We start from the raw sequence: 17,786 nt of genomic DNA on the forward strand, positions 1-17,786 counted from the left end.
GTGTGTGTGTGTGTGTGTGTGTGTGTGTATGTGCGGCTTGCGTGCGTGCGTGTGTGCGTGCGTGCGTGCGCGTGTGCATAGTAGGGATGGGTGTTGGACGTTAACACAAAATCCTAAAGCCTCGAGGGGGAGAGGAGGCAGAAGAGGGGCAGGGATATATGGAGGAGAGTGCAAGGGGTGTGGCTGACTCTGATGCCATAGGAATGAGTTCACAGGCTTCTGAGCACAGGCCTAATCGCACATGACAATATCGGCTGGTGTGCCAGTCGCAACGCATAACCGGGCCGCCGCTTGTGCTGACTCGGTTATTTGCTGATAAAGCTCTGCTTTCTAGACCATGCTGTGTGCACAATGAGGGTGGCCCAGGCAAGCCCGCAGGCAGGCTCGTCATAGTCGGTCCACAGAGGGCCCATGTGCCCCTGTCTATAAAGAACCATGCACTGTACCACCGCATAGGGCCCCTCGGCCAGACTTGATTATTAACCAGAGAACAGCCGTGTGATGAATATGGTCAATTTTCCCCCCATTTCTAATCTATTATGTTGGCCATGCAGGGCCATAAATTATTACAAATGGAAAGAGCCTCGTGAAGCTCAGGCTTGAAATGAGGTCGTGGCTGTGGGCTCTATTCAGTGTGAGATTTTCAGGGTTGTTATTTTTTTTATTTATTCTTCTGTTGAAATGCCATTTCGGGCTGTCATGGGAACAAACACGCTGCAGGGCTTATTCTGTGTGACAGTTTTGTTTGTGGGGAGTTTGCGTGTATTGTGGGGTAAACATGTTGCCCCACTTTCCTTTTTGTGTAGTGCGTGACTGTCCTGCGATAGGCCTGACATGGCTGCTGACTGGCCTGCATTCCTCTGTGGCTCAAAGCGGGCCCTGCTTAGCCACCCGCTGATGTTGTTCTTGCTGGCCAAGCAGGGCCAGTCAGCCCTATCGTCTGTAATTAACACATACATTAACCTCATCTCCTTTCTGTTTGATTCTCTTCCAAACATACCACACTTTTTTTTATAGCAGAACACCGAGATGAATTGGCCCCCGGAGAAATGAAACGGGACAGGACAAATGAATGTGCTTTAACATAGATCTGTTAAATTACTCACCTTTTGTTGAGTTTTGTGTTTTGCGTTATCGTCATCTCTATACCTCTAAACGCTGATGATGATGCTAGCGATGCTATGTAGGGACAACTGGTCTGTTGTGGTGGTGTCAGTGTTGTTAATGGGGCAGGAATGCAGGACGTGTCCTTTCCCACGCTGTTGGTTTTCCTCTGCTCGGCGTGTCAGAGACAAGGCTCTGGGCAGGCTAGGCTCGCCTAATGCAGCCAGAGCACAGACAAATGGAAAGTGACACTTGTGTGTGTAGAATGGTATTTGTGGTGACGCTTTGACTACAGATAATAAAGTGTTCGCCCTGAGGTGATTTCGCCCGGCAAGCACCCCCAATGAAACTCACTTACTCGGTGAGGGAGACAGAGGAGACAAGGGAGGAGGGTAAAGCAAGAGAATAGTACAGAGAATGCAAAAAGAAATATAGAAAGGAGGTAAAGTGTAGAGAAGGAAGGAGAGAGCAAACCAGAAGATTTATATATCAATGGCCTTTTGATTAAGCGAACGGTTTGTTTGTGTAGTGCATTGTTGTTTTATGGGGGAAGTTAAAAGAAAACCTGTGTCTTTTTACCCCACCTAGTCTATTAATGGTACGCCATGTATGTACTCGTGTCATGGTTCCATTAAAATCACTTTCAACTTAATGTATATTGGGCATGTCTTCATAGGCAAAAGAATCAAAAATGATTTATCTTTTAATGTTAAAAGACGTATTGTGAGATTGCAAATAGGGCTATTTTAGCTTTTCGCTGTACGTCAAAGTATATGCCAGGTGATTAGTGATTAAGTGATTAAGAAGATGGCGGTAAAATGAATCTTGGAAGACAAACATGTTAAATGAGGCAGCCTATCTTCCTTATTAATACTAAAACACATGAATTGACATGAACCAACAGTATTGTCGTAATTTTACATACTCATTAGTGATGGTGACATTGAGCTTTTACACACACAAAGCTTAACTTATCATCAGGGATTTTGATGATTTATGGCTGACAATACAGTAAGAAGAAGAAGAAGTAGTAGAGGTGACATTCATGGAGTGACTGCTTGGATCAGCTGTGTGTGTGTGTGTGTGTGTGTGTGTGTGTGTGTGTGTGTGTGTGTGTGTGTGTGTGTGTGTGTGTGTGTTGTCTGCCACACCATGTGTACAGAGGGGTCCTTCAGGATCAATCAATTCTCAGTAATTTCCCCTACAGCCCATAAAAAGCAGGTCTGTCTGGAAGGAGCATGAGGTTGCCACATCAAACCACCTAATTAATTTTCATGGTTGATTCAGTAACATCTGCTTTTAGAGATAAATTCTAACGAGAAAATGTGAACACAACAGTACCATAGCTATATAACCTTTTTATATTTCTTTGCAGAAACCCTTTTATAGTATAAACCCAATTAGGATTTTTAATCACGTTTGTCGATTATCACGAGGTACACAAATGTTCATGATACATATCTTTGAAACTAAATCAAGCTGGTTTTAATCAAACGTTGTTCAGATAGATAGTAACTGACACTGTTTATGTTTTCTGTTTTCCACCCTGCTACATCTTAACCATTATCTGTAACGGTGGCTCTTATCTCATCCCCAGCACACTGTACTAACACATGTACTATTCCACCAGAGGTTAGCTAAAAGGACCTAGTACTTCAGGCTTCGACTGTGTGACGATGAACTAGAGCAAATTAGGCTCTCAATTTTGAATTTCTTCTGTCTGCTTATAGGCAGGAAATAGATTGATTAGATGAGATTTGCTTTAATGAAATAAAATATTAGATTTGGGAGTCATGTCCAAGCAAGGCTTTATTTTTTATTTCTTTATCTCCCATTGTAATGGCTAAATCCATTTTTGACATTGAGCCATGACTGTGTGGCTGTGATGGATCAGTGTGCAGATTGCAGAAAGCCCTTAGCGCTCATGTTCATCTCCATTGGTGAATCATGGTGGTGCTTAAAAATCCAATCTGTGATTGCAGTATGTCGCCCCCTGTAGGACCGCTTTCTGTCCACCTTTGAGTTTATCGTCTCCACCAGGCCGAAGGCATGGGGAGAGTCTGTTTTGCAATCTGTCTGTTCGTCCGTCTGTCCGTGGGTGTGTCTGTCCGTCCGTCCGTCCGTCCGTCTGTCGGTCTGTTACCAGCTAATCTCCGGCACCGTTAAAACCCGGTTGATGCTAAACTTTGCACACACACACTCCCTGGATGCCAACGACGAACCTCTGCCCCAAGTTTTCCAGAACGGCCTGCTATAACTGCACCGATCTGTGTGAAACGTTGCATGCACACTCCCTAGAGGCCAAGGAAAAACCTTTGACCTGCATTGTTCCTTTTATAATGCCACCAGGAGGCCGAATCTTTGTAAAACATTTATTTTTATATTACTCCTCCAGATTTTGTCCAAAAATCCCGCAAATCGTTACACAGTATCTCTATAGTCATGTGCTCAAGACGGATCTGTCCAATATTTCAAATTTCATCCTAATTGGCTAATATTGGCTTCCAAAGTTTGCAGGATTGGCCAGTTGTGAACAAAAAGCCTCAAATCATGGGGACCGCAGTGTGCAATTTACGTGACATTTTTCACGCACTTTCCTACTTGGCTGAGGAATAAATCCCACCCTTTTCACATTGGCCTGTTATAGCGCCACCAACAGGGGGATTTTTGCAAAACACATTTTTGGAACAAAATGCCTCAAATTATCCAATTGCCATCAAAGGCGTAAGAAGAAATGGTTTGCAAATAAAAAATAATTTGTATTCATTCCATTTACCAGTCAACCTCTTTATGTATGTATGTGAAGCAATCTAAACTCCATGCCTCTAGAGAACACAGATAGGAGTCTGAGGTGAGCCATAGATTTCCATCATCTACAGACATGCATTTGTTTGATGAATATGATGACACAGGCAACAGTGAACCAAATAGGGCAATCGCAGTTAGATTTGTATCTTTGCAATTATAGATAACATAACCTGCCTTCCAAATTGCCTCCAATCTTTCTTCCGTGTTGCCATTCAGGAAATCAACCTTGAGATGGATTGAGGGAAATGAGGGTTCCTAAAAATGGGATTTCTGTTGTCAAGCTAGCAGCAGGGTTCTCATTTCCCCCCACGTGCACTTGAATTGATTAGTACTCTGGCTTAGGGCATATTCAACATGTCTGCCCCCTGCAAGGCTGCTCTACTCTGTTGATCACTGGCTCATACACGTGTTTTCTCTGCTCTCCCTGCTCTCTCTCTCTCTCTCTCTCTCTCTCTCTCCTCAGGAAGCTCCTGTGGGGCACTGAGGCTTTGATTGACTGGCGGCCTAGTCTGCAGGACACCTCTATTATTATCATTTCTACCTCAGCGGAGGGGGGGGGTCACTGTCCAGGGGGTCTAGCCGACAGCCCCTGCTTTGTGTGCCCAATAGTCAATTAGAGGCAGCTCACCGCCGGAGATGAGTGGGATGCAGGGTTAATTGCACAGGACCAAACAGCTGGCTCTATCAGGGCCAATTGTGTTTGCAGCAGTTGTCACGACAATTGAGGCCTGGCTGTAATCGCTGACTAATCAGCCCTGTGCCAGATGACACCTCCATTAGCACAAGGCAGGTATTGTTCAGGACGCAAAGCTGCCTCTGGCTTCCCCCCGCCTGCGCGTCCTTTTACAGCCCTCCTTTTGTCCGGCATGCTAACGGAGGTGGGGAGAGGATGTCATAGACCCCGATGCTATCTGCAGAGAACTCGACAATGGGCACAGGTCAAGGGTTCCTCCATGGAACAATAACTTAAAATCTGTCCATTCTGAACTGCAGTGCATTTAACAAGTCAAAACTTTTCCCAAAGTGAGCGATTCAGGCATGACGGATTTGGAGACCATTCCATGCAGCCATTAATAATTAATTTAAATAGCTTCATAACAATGAGGTGGAAAGGGCAAAGTGTCAGTCTGCGGAGAATAGATTGAATATGCAGAAAGATTATTTGGAAAGGGAAGATTAGCATGGCATAGATTTAGAGGACACACAGTGGCTAACGTCCTCTGTGAGCTTGTTGGCTGTTGACTGTTCATGCACATTTGACAGGGGCTGTCTCTGGAGGAAATGCTACCAGTGATCCTGGCTGAAGTTGCACTGTGGCTGACCTCTTGTTTTCTCTCTCATCTCTTTGGGAATCTCTGCTCCTGTCGTTACCCCAGACAGCTCTGTTTGTTTGGACAAAGTTAATTTGTGTTATGTGCTCATTGTTCTGTGAAAACATAATTGCAGTGCGACCAAAGTGGTCTCCCCTGTACTTTAAAAGAGCATTTTAGTTTCTTCTGCTCTCTGTGTGTAGGGCAGGCCAACATTTGATGTGTTGGATTCACTAATAATAAGTAGAGATTTCTCCAAGCTGCTCATCATTTTAGAACACTTGCACACGCTAATAAATGGGAGCAAGGGCATTTCAGGCAGTTCTCTCTGGCTTTTCCCTCTGCATATTCATTTAAACCTCTAATTAAAATGCAAAGCATTCTCATGCTCCTCTGGATTTGATACTGCACTCTCACACAGCCTCTGACTCCCTATCTCCTCTCTTTTCCCCCACTCCCTCACTATCTCCCCCCCACCTCCTCCACCTCACCTAACTCCCTGCTCTCATGCTTGCGCTGTCTGCTTCAGCTTCATGTGATCAACACGATTTGACCTCTCACTTGGAAGAAGTGCACCAAATTTAATGGATTTTTTTTACAGTCTAATCTAACCACTTCCCTCTTTATTGCTGTTTTCTACCCAGTGGACCTAATCTTTACCAGCCCCCCCCTCCACCTATTACGCCCTCACACCAAGGAAATTAGTTCATCAGAATTCAAAATGTACTGCTGGCTAATTAAAGGAGTGTTAATTGAGTGTTCAGAATTGAGTACCCCCCCCCCCCTTCCCCAAACACACACACACACACACACACACACACACACACACACGTGTGCGTGCGCACACGCACACTATCATAGTGACAGCACAGGGTACACCAAGGACGACGCGCTTGGGGAGCTTTCTGCCAATCAAAAATGGAGAGACAGGAGGGGCCCATCCTCCAAGTGAAATGGGATTTCTAGATCATATCATGGCCTTCTGCCGCTCCGTCCAGCTCCACACCGCCATGTTATCCGACCCTCGCCGTGCTATCTCGCTGCTGAGCGCTGGAGAGTGCAAACAGCGCTCACACAGATACCCTCTCTCACTAGGTGCATTGTGCTAATGAGGGGTGGCATTTAGAGATGTGCTGCTCTGACACATGGGCATTGTGTGCCAGGCACTAGGTGATTAAGGACGAAGGTCAGCCCATTAATTGCCTCCCTGCCATCTCCGCTCCCTGGCGTGTGATCTCTCAGAACTGATGCATGCATTGCCTCGGCTTTTATCCTCTCTCTTGGCAATTCAATCGCGTGCTCGCTTGGTTTGTTTACATTGCTTTCACGTGGAAATTAAGGTGTTTTTTCCCCCTCTTCTTCCTCCTTTTATATATATATATATATATATATATATCTATTATAACATTAGTAAAGTTGTCACGTGTGAAAAAGTGTGGCCTCTAACCAATGAAAAGATGTGGCCGTGGCCATCAGCCAATCAAAAGATGTGGCCAGCCCCTCCCCTTCTGCCCAGACACACAACACAGGAACGGCTGCTGTAATGTGATCTCCCCTATGGATCTCCCTCTCCGCACTCCGCAGAGAAACCTTACCTCACGGAAGGGGGAATAGTCGCCTAACCATTTCGCTTATTCCTTCTAAATCTCTGTATTTAAAATATAGCTCGCTCAGCGAATGTCTTAGTTACATCAACATTGTTCTTAGAAAATACTTGGTTTGTGCCTAACTACTACGATTAGACAGATCGCGTTTGTTATTTCGCTACTGCCAGTACTTCTGATTGCACGCACACACACACACACACACAACACTACCCCGTGTCCCACACACACACAACACTGCAGCGCGGATTTAAGCCTGAACTGTGCAGCTGATATATATACAGCATTGTCATATTTAAAAGGCGCTTTATAGCTTCTCTCAGCTCAAAGCGTGTATGAATAAGGAGATAAATGAACAGCTGACGTCGGTGGGAGAGGACGTCAGCTGTGTGTGTGTGTGTGTGTGTGTTTGTGTGTGTGTGTGTGTGTGCGCGCACGTGTGAGAGGGAGGTAAACAGTCAGCAACACGTTAAATTTCTACTTCTACTAAAGAAAGAGGCAGCGATGGAGCCATAAGTCCATATCCATAAATTCGGGGACATACATTGCGCAAAATACTGTTAAACATGACGGCATCAGCCTGCTGCATCCTCCTAGCTGTTGTGTGCTAAGCTAAATCATCATACAGAACCACAACAGTCAACACGGCATTGACCAGGGTTGCCACATTGACTGAGAGGGAAACAAGCAACCAGGTCTATGAAAATGTTAACTGGCCAGATCAAGTCAGAAAATCCGAAAAAGTCAGAAAATAAATCTAGAATAAGCAACAATATTGCTGACTGTCAAACATCATTGTCCAATGTTGTTTTACAGCAGTGGTTCTCAAACATTTTCATGTCATGGACCACTAATATTCTATATATATATATATATTTATATATATTATATATATATTATATATAATATATATATTTACTATATATTTACTATATATACACACCGGTATATATACAGTGTACACAAACCGTATATCTAGGTGTGCCCCGAGATTTTTAGGCTATGAAAAGTGTGCCCTGGGACAAAAAAGGTTGAGTTAAGCGGTGCCCAAAAGGTAGATCACGATCTACCAGTAACGTCAGATCAGGGGTTTTGTCGGCCAGCGCCAAAAATGCTCCCCGACAGCATAATCGGAGCAAATACCGGGCAGTGTGTATGAGCCATAATGTGTTGACTACACTACACTACACTATAAGGACACATCATCATACTATAATTCTAACAATGTCTGTGTGTGTGTGTGTGTGTGTCTGTGTGTGTGTCTGTCTGTCAGAAACACTCATAGCTCCACACTGCCTGCACCAAATCACTCCCACTTGTCACACATACTTTACCATAATAATATGGAGGGCGTAACGAAGCCCTTTTTTCGATTTCACACATTAATGATTAATAATGAATTTATTAGTGAATTCAAAATGCAAAAACGCACCCAGGGCGCAGTACCCCCCGTGGCCACAGGGCGGCAAAACTCCTCTCCCCGGAAATCACATGTCACCAGTGTCACAAGTGAATTGCATTTTGGGACGGTCACTGATTAATACTGGGACACAGTTTTCCGCGCAACATCTGTTTCGACACCACACTGTCCGCTCCCTCCTCACCACCTCCTTCGCCGTGCCGTACACATGAGCTACTGCACGCAGCTATACTTTCGCAACGCACGTGTGTGTGTGTACTTTCGACACGCGCACGTGTGTGTGTGTGTGTGTCTCGCTACTTTCGCAACGCACGTGTGTGTGTGTGTGTGTGCGTGTGTGTACTTTCGCCACGCGCGTGTGTGTTTCGCTACTGCTTTTACAATAGTAACGGGGGTCTCATGTAACTCAGAGACAGCGTATACAATTGACCCATTTACACTCTCACATTTAACAGACATACAAATGCCATTCAATGCGGGGGCTCTTCACCTTTCAAATGTCTCCACGTATGTGTTACATCTGTGTGTATACAAATATATTATACAAGTTAAAATGAAGAGAAATTAAATATATTTATGGGGGGAAATTGTCCATACAACGGGTAAGGACTAGTAATAATAACTAATAACCCATCCGTTACTACATGTGGAGTCAACTCCCGCAATTTCCTTCTTCCCATAGTGCGCGGCAAAGTAACTCTGGGATGAGCGGCCGCAAAGCGGCCGTGAAATTCTAGTATATATATATATATCGCTCGCTCGCACGCACGCACACACACACACACACACACACACACACACACTAGGCCTATATGTAAACCGTGTTGGTCCAGGTTCCCCTGTTCAGTTAATCTGTTTCATGTGTGCAGTGTGCACGTGAGAGCACGGCACCTCCCGCTCTCAGGAAGGGAGAAAGCGTATTCTTCTATCCCCAGGGGGAATAATTAATCCTTACAAGGCTGTCGCATGTCGAAATGAAGCGAGTGTGAAGCATTTAGCCCAGGAGGCATTGCAGGCTGTCGCCTGCACTGGCACCTGTTGTTGTCCCTGCCCTACATTTCATGAGAGAACACCGAACAGAGGATAACAACATGTGAAATACACATCTGCAGCTGGAGGTCGGGTGTGTGTGTGTGTGTGTGTGTGTGTGTGCGCTCGCACACGCACACGCATGCGCAAATACAACCAAATAGACCTGTAAGGGTCCTTTTGGTTACATTTGTACACTCTGAGTTATAAATGGGTAAATTGGCACAGGAATTTACTTTGCATTACCGGTATGTGTGTATTTTTGTGTATATTGCACATTAGTGTTTTTGTTGTTGTTTATCTACTGTGGGGCGACTGTGGCTCAAGAGGTAGAGCAGGTCGTCCAATGATCCATGGGTCGGCGGTTCGAATCCCGGCTCCTCCTGTCTACATGTCGAAGTGTCCTTGGGCAAGACACTGAACCCCCAATTGCTCCCGATGTGCTGGTTGGTACCTTGCATGGCTTCCGCCGCAATTGGTGTATGAATGGGTGAATGTAATGCACAATCTATGTAAAGCGCCTTGGATAAAGGTGCTATATAAATGCACCATTTACCATTTACCATTTTATCTACATTTGCACGTGCAACCAAGGAGTGTGTGTATACACTACAGTATGTGTATGTATATGTGCCGGAAGCCCACAGCCCTGTAAAGAGGTGAGGGATCACATGGAGGAGGAGGCAGAGCTGAGTGCCTTGCAGGATGTTTATCAGCAAGCACCATCTGTACACTGCTTCTCATGACTGTGATCTAGTGCAGCCTGAGCCAATCAGTCACACAACACCAGCAGCCTAAAAAGAGCCCCTCTCCTTTAACCTCCCCTGTCTTCACTGATCCCACAGTGAGAAGGCCAAGCACATCAAGTGCACAGTAGTGTGTGTGTGTGTGTGTGTGTGTGTGTGTGTGTGTGTGTGTGTGTGTGTGTGTGTGTGTGTGTGTGTGTGTGTGTGTGTGTGTGTGTGTGTGTGTGTGTGTGTGTGTGTGTGTGTGTGTGTGTGTGTGTGTGTGTGTGGTTGTTTGACTAGATGTGTTTGAGAGTGAATGGACTCCCTTGGTTTGTGGTCATACTTTGGTACCGTATTACTGTAATCAACTTTGCTATAAAATGTATACCATGGAACTTAAATGGAAAAAAGAGGAAGCTGGAATCAGAAGCATCCAGATGCTCATTTGCCTCCTCCTCCACCTCTGCTTCCTTTATGCCTGTGGGTTCTAATAACCGGAAGCCTTTGTGGAGCTGAGATGGGTTTTGTGGGCCTGAAAGGCCTCTAATCCCTGTGGCCTGTGAAGTGTGAAACCCTTTGATGCCAGGTTGGTGTGCCAAAGGCTCTGCCTATTGACAAACAAGGGCCAAGCTGGGAAAGATGGTAGCGAGAGGGCTCTCTCCACTATACAGAAGAAATGCAGGCTCAGGCGTGGAAAATATGGACTCAGTCAGTGAGAAGGAATAGAATTAGCCACCCTTTAATGAATTTCCTGGCTGTTTTTATAGTTTTTTTCCCCTCATGTGGCAGTAATTAGGTGGAATGATGGGCATATTGCAGCTGGGGGGGGTAGGGGTGGCAGGGTGTAGGCCCTTGATATGCCAAAGCCCAGTATCTCCTCATTTAGACCATGTGATGATCAAAGATGTTTTTTTTGCCCTCATGTAAAGGAGATCAGAAAAAAATGCTGGCGTACCATTTGCATGTGGACCAGCAGTGTGCTTTGAAATGAGCATGTTTTTCTCTTCAGAGCAAATGAAATAAGTCTTCTGTCAGTTTCCCCACTGCCAGTCACAACATCAAAGCAAATGGCACTGCTGTTGATAAGCAGTGCTTCGCCTCAGTGCACTTGGTTAGATCTCGGATAGGCCAGCCTGGCCATTTCAGTCTAACCCATTTGGATGGTACCAGGTTCATTCACTCTCATTAAAAAGAAGTCATTAAAGCTAAGTCAGATTTTTTACATGAAAGGGATCGGTTTTCATTTTAAATGAAGTGAAATATTGTATTTCTGTTTTGGAACTCCAACTTCTTTCCTTTTATTCATGCAATATGTAGGATGGACCAAATAGATTGTGCTACAAAATGATCTTCCTCTAAATTTTGCTTTGGGAAATTTAAAATCACGAATGGTTCGCTGTTCTGCTTTAAACTTGCAATTTATTTATTTTATGATATGGATCTTGTAGATTTAATCATTTTCACAGTTGGAGGCTCATTGGATTGTAGAAACGAACTCCCCTTGCTATCTGTAATGACTGCTTGGCTGTGGAGTGTCTTTTAAATGACTTTGTGATCGGGAAGGAAATGGAGTGAGTCCTACTCTCAGCCTGTACCCTGCAGACTCCTCAGGTCGCCAGGACAATTGCTGACTGCATGGATATGGCAGTTAATTTTTTGCATGTTTTGTTAGATTTTGCATAAAAATGTCATTTTTGAAAGGGTTGCAAGTCATTTGTGGCAGTTGATATATTGCTTGTAAATTGAGTTCTTTCCCCAACCCCCACTTTTTTGTTGCACTGAGCTAAGTAGCCATGAAATTGCCTGAATAATGTCGTTTAAATCCAATCTCGCCACGGCCCCTCACCTCCATGCCCTACCCCCAAACACTGACACGTGGTGGGCTTTTTTTATTTTAGAAATGGACATTTTCTTGTATACCACCTTTATTCACCATAGCTGAGCCTTGGCTTGTTGAGTAAAAGCCATGGCTAATGTGACCTTCCTCGTATGCTATTGACATAACTTTTAGGCCTTGAGATAGTTTCATATCCCTCCCTGCAGTCTGATCATTTATATTTGAAACACAGTCTTGATTGCTCCAGCTTCAGATAATAGTCATATTTTGGTTTAGTGCTGTAAAACCACACAGGAGTCATTTCAGTTGAGTTAACACTCTGTATTGTACCTGTGTAGATAAAAGAAATGAAGCCGACATATACTACTAAATATTCTATGTTATTGCCAGACCAAGACAAAAGTTAACATTTGGGAAAGCAGAGTTAGAGGTGAAACACTTGATTTACCATATCTTGAAACAAATGCTCTTTTCAATATATAAATCAAGCCCATCTCAATTTTCAAGCATATTTCTATAATACTCTTAACACACTTGACTAGGCTGTAGTCTATGTAGTTCAGCTTTAAACCAGGCTAGTAATTCCCTATAGCTGGTTAATTGGGTTTTTGTGAGGGTCTCTACTGCATGTACTCCTGGGTTGAATAAATGTGGAAATTGTGTGGCCAAGGGTAAGACCCAGTAAGTGATACTACTTATAAATCTCAAATGTGCCACTGCAATTAAACAAGCTTTTATTCCCCTCCCCTTCCATCCTTGCCTGGTATCCAAGGCTAACCCAATTCAATGCTAAAGAGAGTCCGAATTAATTTCACAAAGCACTGATTTAACAGTGCCTTAGGTGCCAGGCTTTGGCAGAATGAGTTTTTAAAAAGATCCATTTGTCTAGGGATGAACTTCCACGGGAGGGTGTGGAAATGAGGTGAAAAGAGAGAGCTGAAATGGAGGAGTACATGAGTGAATGTCAGTCCTGATTTAAAATCTGACCCTCTGGTTTGCGCTTGACCTTCCGCAATGTGCTGTTTACATGTTGTTTTATTCACATGGCAGCGTATGCTGTGTTTTCAATTCTGGAGCCCTCTTTTTTTAAATATATTTAATTCTGCTTTAGAGGTACTCATGCAGGTTGAGTGGTTATAAAGAGTTATTGATTTAAATGTGCATCTTCCACCACTACTGTATCTGCCCTTTAGCTGATGAAAAGCCCTGCGTTACCTGTAGCTTTCTCTTCACATGTACCAATCTATGTGTTATTGTATCCATTGCTTGACTGAATGTTTTTCCCTTTTTCTATTGCAGGTGACTTGGTGACCCCCATGCATTCCCCCCGCTATCCTACTGTGGCAGAGCTTGACGCCTATGCCCAGAAGACCGCCAACAACCCTTTGTCCATCAAGATCTTCCCCACTAACATCAGGGTCCCGCAGCACAAGCACCTTAACCGGACTGTGAATGGATATGACACCACAGGCCAGCGTTATAGCCCCTACCCACACATCCACATAGGGGGCCACCATGGCTTGCTCGCCATCATCAAATCCTCAGCGTCGTCAACAACTTCCACCTTCGGCCCCTCAAAGGGTGTTCTCAAGAACTCAGAAGGCAGACGGACTAAGCTCTCCCCAGCCCACATAGCTGTAGCCCCGTACCCGCCCCCTAGTAGTAGCACTTTAGCCAATGGCCACGGGCAAATTGTATACCACACTGGGCCCTCGAAGCCCCCCGAAGGCCCTGGGCTCTCAGTCCCCCCTAACGTCACTGTAGCTGGCTCAGTGATTCCTGTCACGGGGGGGCGAGGTCTGGCCTTGCCCCCGCAATCCAACCTCCCCTCCATCCAGAGCATCATCTACCAGATCAACCAGCACTGCCAAGCCCAGGCTCTGCAGCAGGTGTGCCAGGGGACTGCCACAGTGCCCCCCAACTCCAGCCCCTCTAAGCAGGGCACGGCTGTCATGGGGGTCTCCTCGAACTCCTCAGGCGGGGGCTATGTGGCGGGCATGGTTCCCCAGGCGAACCTGGTGTATGCAGGGGCAGGGCTGCCAGCCCCGAGTGCAGAGGCCATGAAAGCTGGGGTTTACCCAGATAGCATGGACTACATCCTTTGGCAGAAACAGCAACAACAACAACAACAACAGCAACATCAACAACATCATCAACAACAACATCATCATCATCATCCTCATCATCATCATCATCATCAACAGCAGCAGCAGCAGCAGGCCGTGCTCCGTATGTACAGTGGAGGCAGCGGAGGGGGCGGAGCAATCAGTAAGTCGCCTGAAACCTGTGTTCAAGGAGGGGGGATTATGGCAGCGCAGGTCTCCTCCTCATCCTCCAGACCTTATCACTTAACAGCGAGTGCCAGTGGGGGAGGTGGCCTGGACAAGGTCAGCTCCTCCCCGTTGAACTGTGTGGGAATGCACGGCAACTTCTCAGTGGGCCAGTACTTTGCCCCGCCTTGGAACAGTGTCCTGGTGACCCCTGACAGTGACTGCTACAACCCCCAAGAGCTGTTGGGGACCTCGGCGGGAGGGCCGGCCACGGGGCACAGGGAGATGGGTTACCCCCATCACCATCACCATTACCACCATCACCACCCTGCAATAGACAGCGGAGGAGGGCTGTGCTGTAGCCTGCCTAGCAGGAGTATGTGCAACACCTCTGTGCTGAGCAGCAGCCTGCAGTCTCTGGAGTACCTGATCAACGACATCCACCCGCCTTGCATCAAGGAGCAGATGCTGGGGAAAGGCTATGAGACTGTGTCTGTGCCACGTCTTTTGGACCACCAGCACGCACATATCCGCCTCCCCGTTTACAGATAAGAGGGGAACGAATCCGGAGAGGAGAGGGAAAATAAATAAATAAGACATTGAGAAGTGCAAAATCAGAGTGAAAAGGACAGAGTGGAAGAGTTTTTTTGTTGTTGTTTTTTTTGTTTTGTTTTCCGGGTACTTATCTGTTGAGATTGTCACTGCTTTAACTAGCGTGGTTGTTGAGAGGAGAGCATCAACAGCTCTGTGTGTGTGTGTGTGTGTGTGTGTGTGTGTGTGTGTGTGTGTGTGTGTGTGTGTGTGTGTGTGTGTGTGTGTGTGTGTGTGTGTGTGTGTGTGTCCTGGGTTTGGCGGCCTTTGAGGCAGGCGGAGGGAATCCCAGAGCTTGTAGGTGGGAGTGAATTACCAGTGGGGGAGAAAAGGGATTTCAAGATTCTCCAGATGTTCCATTGTGTGGTTTGCCAATAGGAATTTTGGATTGATTCTTTTTCTTTTTCTTTTCTTTTCTTTTGTTTTCTTTTACTTGCCTGGACTTTGTGATGAGAATCATAGGTTGACATGAAGTGCATACGCCACCTGTATTCCAAATGCTGAGGATAATGCCACTGTTATGGCCATCACTGAGATGGTCTCAAAGGGCCAAATTCTAGGGCTGTTCCCAAACTCGGTAACAGTGTGTCACAAATACCTGTCTACACACACACACACACACACACACACACACACACACACACACACACACACACACACACACACACACACACACACACACACACACACACACACACACACACACACACACACACACACACACACACACACACACATACACACACACACACACACACACACACACACGCTGATACAAGAGTAGAAGAACATTATGGGCGTTATGTACAAGAATCATAATGTTGAATTAAAATGGTAGTAAAATATTAGTTATTATTGCTGTTATAATTGATACATAAATTGCACTGCTTGAAATCTTGTTAACTTTGAAGTTTGGAATTGGGTAGTTTGGATGGATATGATATATTTAAGAAACTTGAAAAACTTGAACCTATTTTTTGTTGTTTTATATATTTGTAGGTATATTGTATGCATTGGCTGCTATGGGGAAAGGTCTCTCAAATGCTTTTTTTCTTTTTCTCATTTGTGGTTTTATTTTAATTTAATTTTTTCTCCTCAAGCTGATGTGCAGTTCTCATGTCCTCTTGTAAGACATAGTCGCTGCTTTGGTTCTGTAAGAACCTAGTGGGAGAGCTCTCTTTCCTAACCAACACTGGAATCTACAGTCAATCTTGAAACACATATTTAAAAGAAAATGTTGCAAAAAAAAAGAAAGAAAGAAAAGAGGAAACAAAATGTTACAATGATGAATGTCATGATTGGGAGGTTATTCACATAACCTTATTTGTATGCGTGTGTGTGCACACGCATGCATGTGCTTTGTATTTCTCAAAATCCCCAGACTTTTTTTTTTTTAATTACAAGATTTTCTACCACCAGGACTGACAAACGTATCCACCAGTCCCTCAAAGAAATCATCATATCTGGCAAAATATAGGAAATCCTCTCAAGAAATCTACAAAGTTGACTAAAGTTGTTTGTGTTTTGTTGGAGGCTATACAATAGATATTCTCCCAAGATAGTATCGAGAATGAGTTCTCTTTTGTCTCTTTAAGTGTGCTATTACAGCCCCATATCTCATACTGTGCTATCACAATGAGAGCAAGAAGTGGGAACAAGTGGGAATGTTTCTGGCACCCTATATACCCCAAAACCCCCAAACAATAACAAAATGAAAACAATCATGCCCTGTCCTCTCATGTCAGATGAGATGAGATGAGGTTCACTGCTTTCCTTGTCCATTTCAGCCCATGGTTGAGATGCATTTAGCCCAGGCCAGTCATTAATTTGATGATTCACAGCAGTGAAATATTTATTATGACTGTGAGGTTCCCTTGAATGTACTGCACTTAAATTACTGAGATGTTTAATGCCTTGTGGGACTCGAGTGAAAGAGAAAAATTGGATCAGTGCTGCAGTCCTCTGGTCTTAAATTAGCATTTCTTTTGTCAGTCAAATTTCAATGGTAAATTGAATTTATTAACTGGAGAGGGAGAGAGGGAGTCGGAGCTTTGTTGTCAGGAAATACTGGCATCAGTCTAGATTTATGAAGTGCAATTATTATGACTGTATTAACATTTTTCTCTGAGCTTACACCAAAAATGTAAACTACAGTTGTGAATACATTCCCAATGTACCAAGTCCCCCAATCCCCATCTTTTGTTTTGTTTGTTTTTTGTTTTGAGGTGTAAAATAAATTTCATTAAGAATATATTCAGAGGCCACATCTTGGCTTTGAAGTTTGTCATTATTTTAAGTATGTCCTCTAGCAGTCAGGAAAATTGGGCCCTGGTTGTTTGTACAGATCCATAGGATTTAGAGCTGGTCTTAGTAAAAGGATGTGTGAAGTAGATTCATCTCTGCCGTCAAGACAACTTGAATCTAATTGGTCCGCTTGTTACATCAAGGGTTACATCTGGGCTATACAGATAAATGCCACATAGTGTTGTTTAAAGGAATAATTTATAGGTGCTTTTAACATCCATTTTTTTATGTCTCCCTCCCTATCTCAATTTCTTTAGATGGATAGACAGGTGAGAAGAGGAAAATATTGTTTCTTTGATCATTAGCATTCCCTTATCCAAACCTGCTTTCCTCTTTATGATAACCCTAGCTTAATTTTAGCCACGAGCCTTAAATCAGTAAGCTAATGGTGTTTGTGAAAGTGCTACTGTCTTTGAAGGCCGACAAAGCTTGCAGTCTAAGGAATAACAAGCCCTTGACTTGAATTTGCACAGTAAGCCTCCTTAACATTCCAGGGTTTTTTTTGTTTGTTGTTTCAATACCCCAACCACAGTTCTGATTCCAGCATATTTTCTATCTTGTAGAATTATTTTTGACAGATTTACAGATACATCCAGTCTCTAAATCCCCTCCCTTTGGTTTCGGCATCCGAGCATTAAACCCTGTCACAGTGCCACACTGTTGAAGAGAGGAGGAGACACTAGAGGCAGTTGAGTTCCTGGTGTCAGGCCTTTCCCACCAGTGAAGGTCTGAGGCACAAGTTTGCTCTACTAATGGGAATATTGGATGACGCTTGGCAGCT

General features: G+C 44.5%; 1 protein-coding gene across 1 annotated transcript in view; it reads left to right on the forward strand.

Annotated features, from left to right (window-relative positions):
* fam222aa (family with sequence similarity 222 member Aa) overlaps positions 1-14,836 on the forward strand; it is a 53,174-nt gene extending 38,338 nt beyond the window's left edge. The window contains exon 3 of the mRNA XM_083783959.1: positions 13,140-14,836. Coding sequence (XP_083640085.1) covers positions 13,140-14,662 — 1,523 coding nt within the window. The 3' untranslated portion in view covers positions 14,663-14,836. The remainder of the gene's footprint in view (positions 1-13,139) is intronic.
* Positions 14,837-17,786: the final 2,950 nt, after the last annotated feature.

This window comes from Protomyctophum parallelum (genome assembly GCF_964188405.1).
Source record: "Protomyctophum parallelum genome assembly, chromosome: 15".
NCBI classification, from domain to species: domain Eukaryota; kingdom Metazoa; phylum Chordata; class Actinopteri; order Myctophiformes; family Myctophidae; genus Protomyctophum; species Protomyctophum parallelum.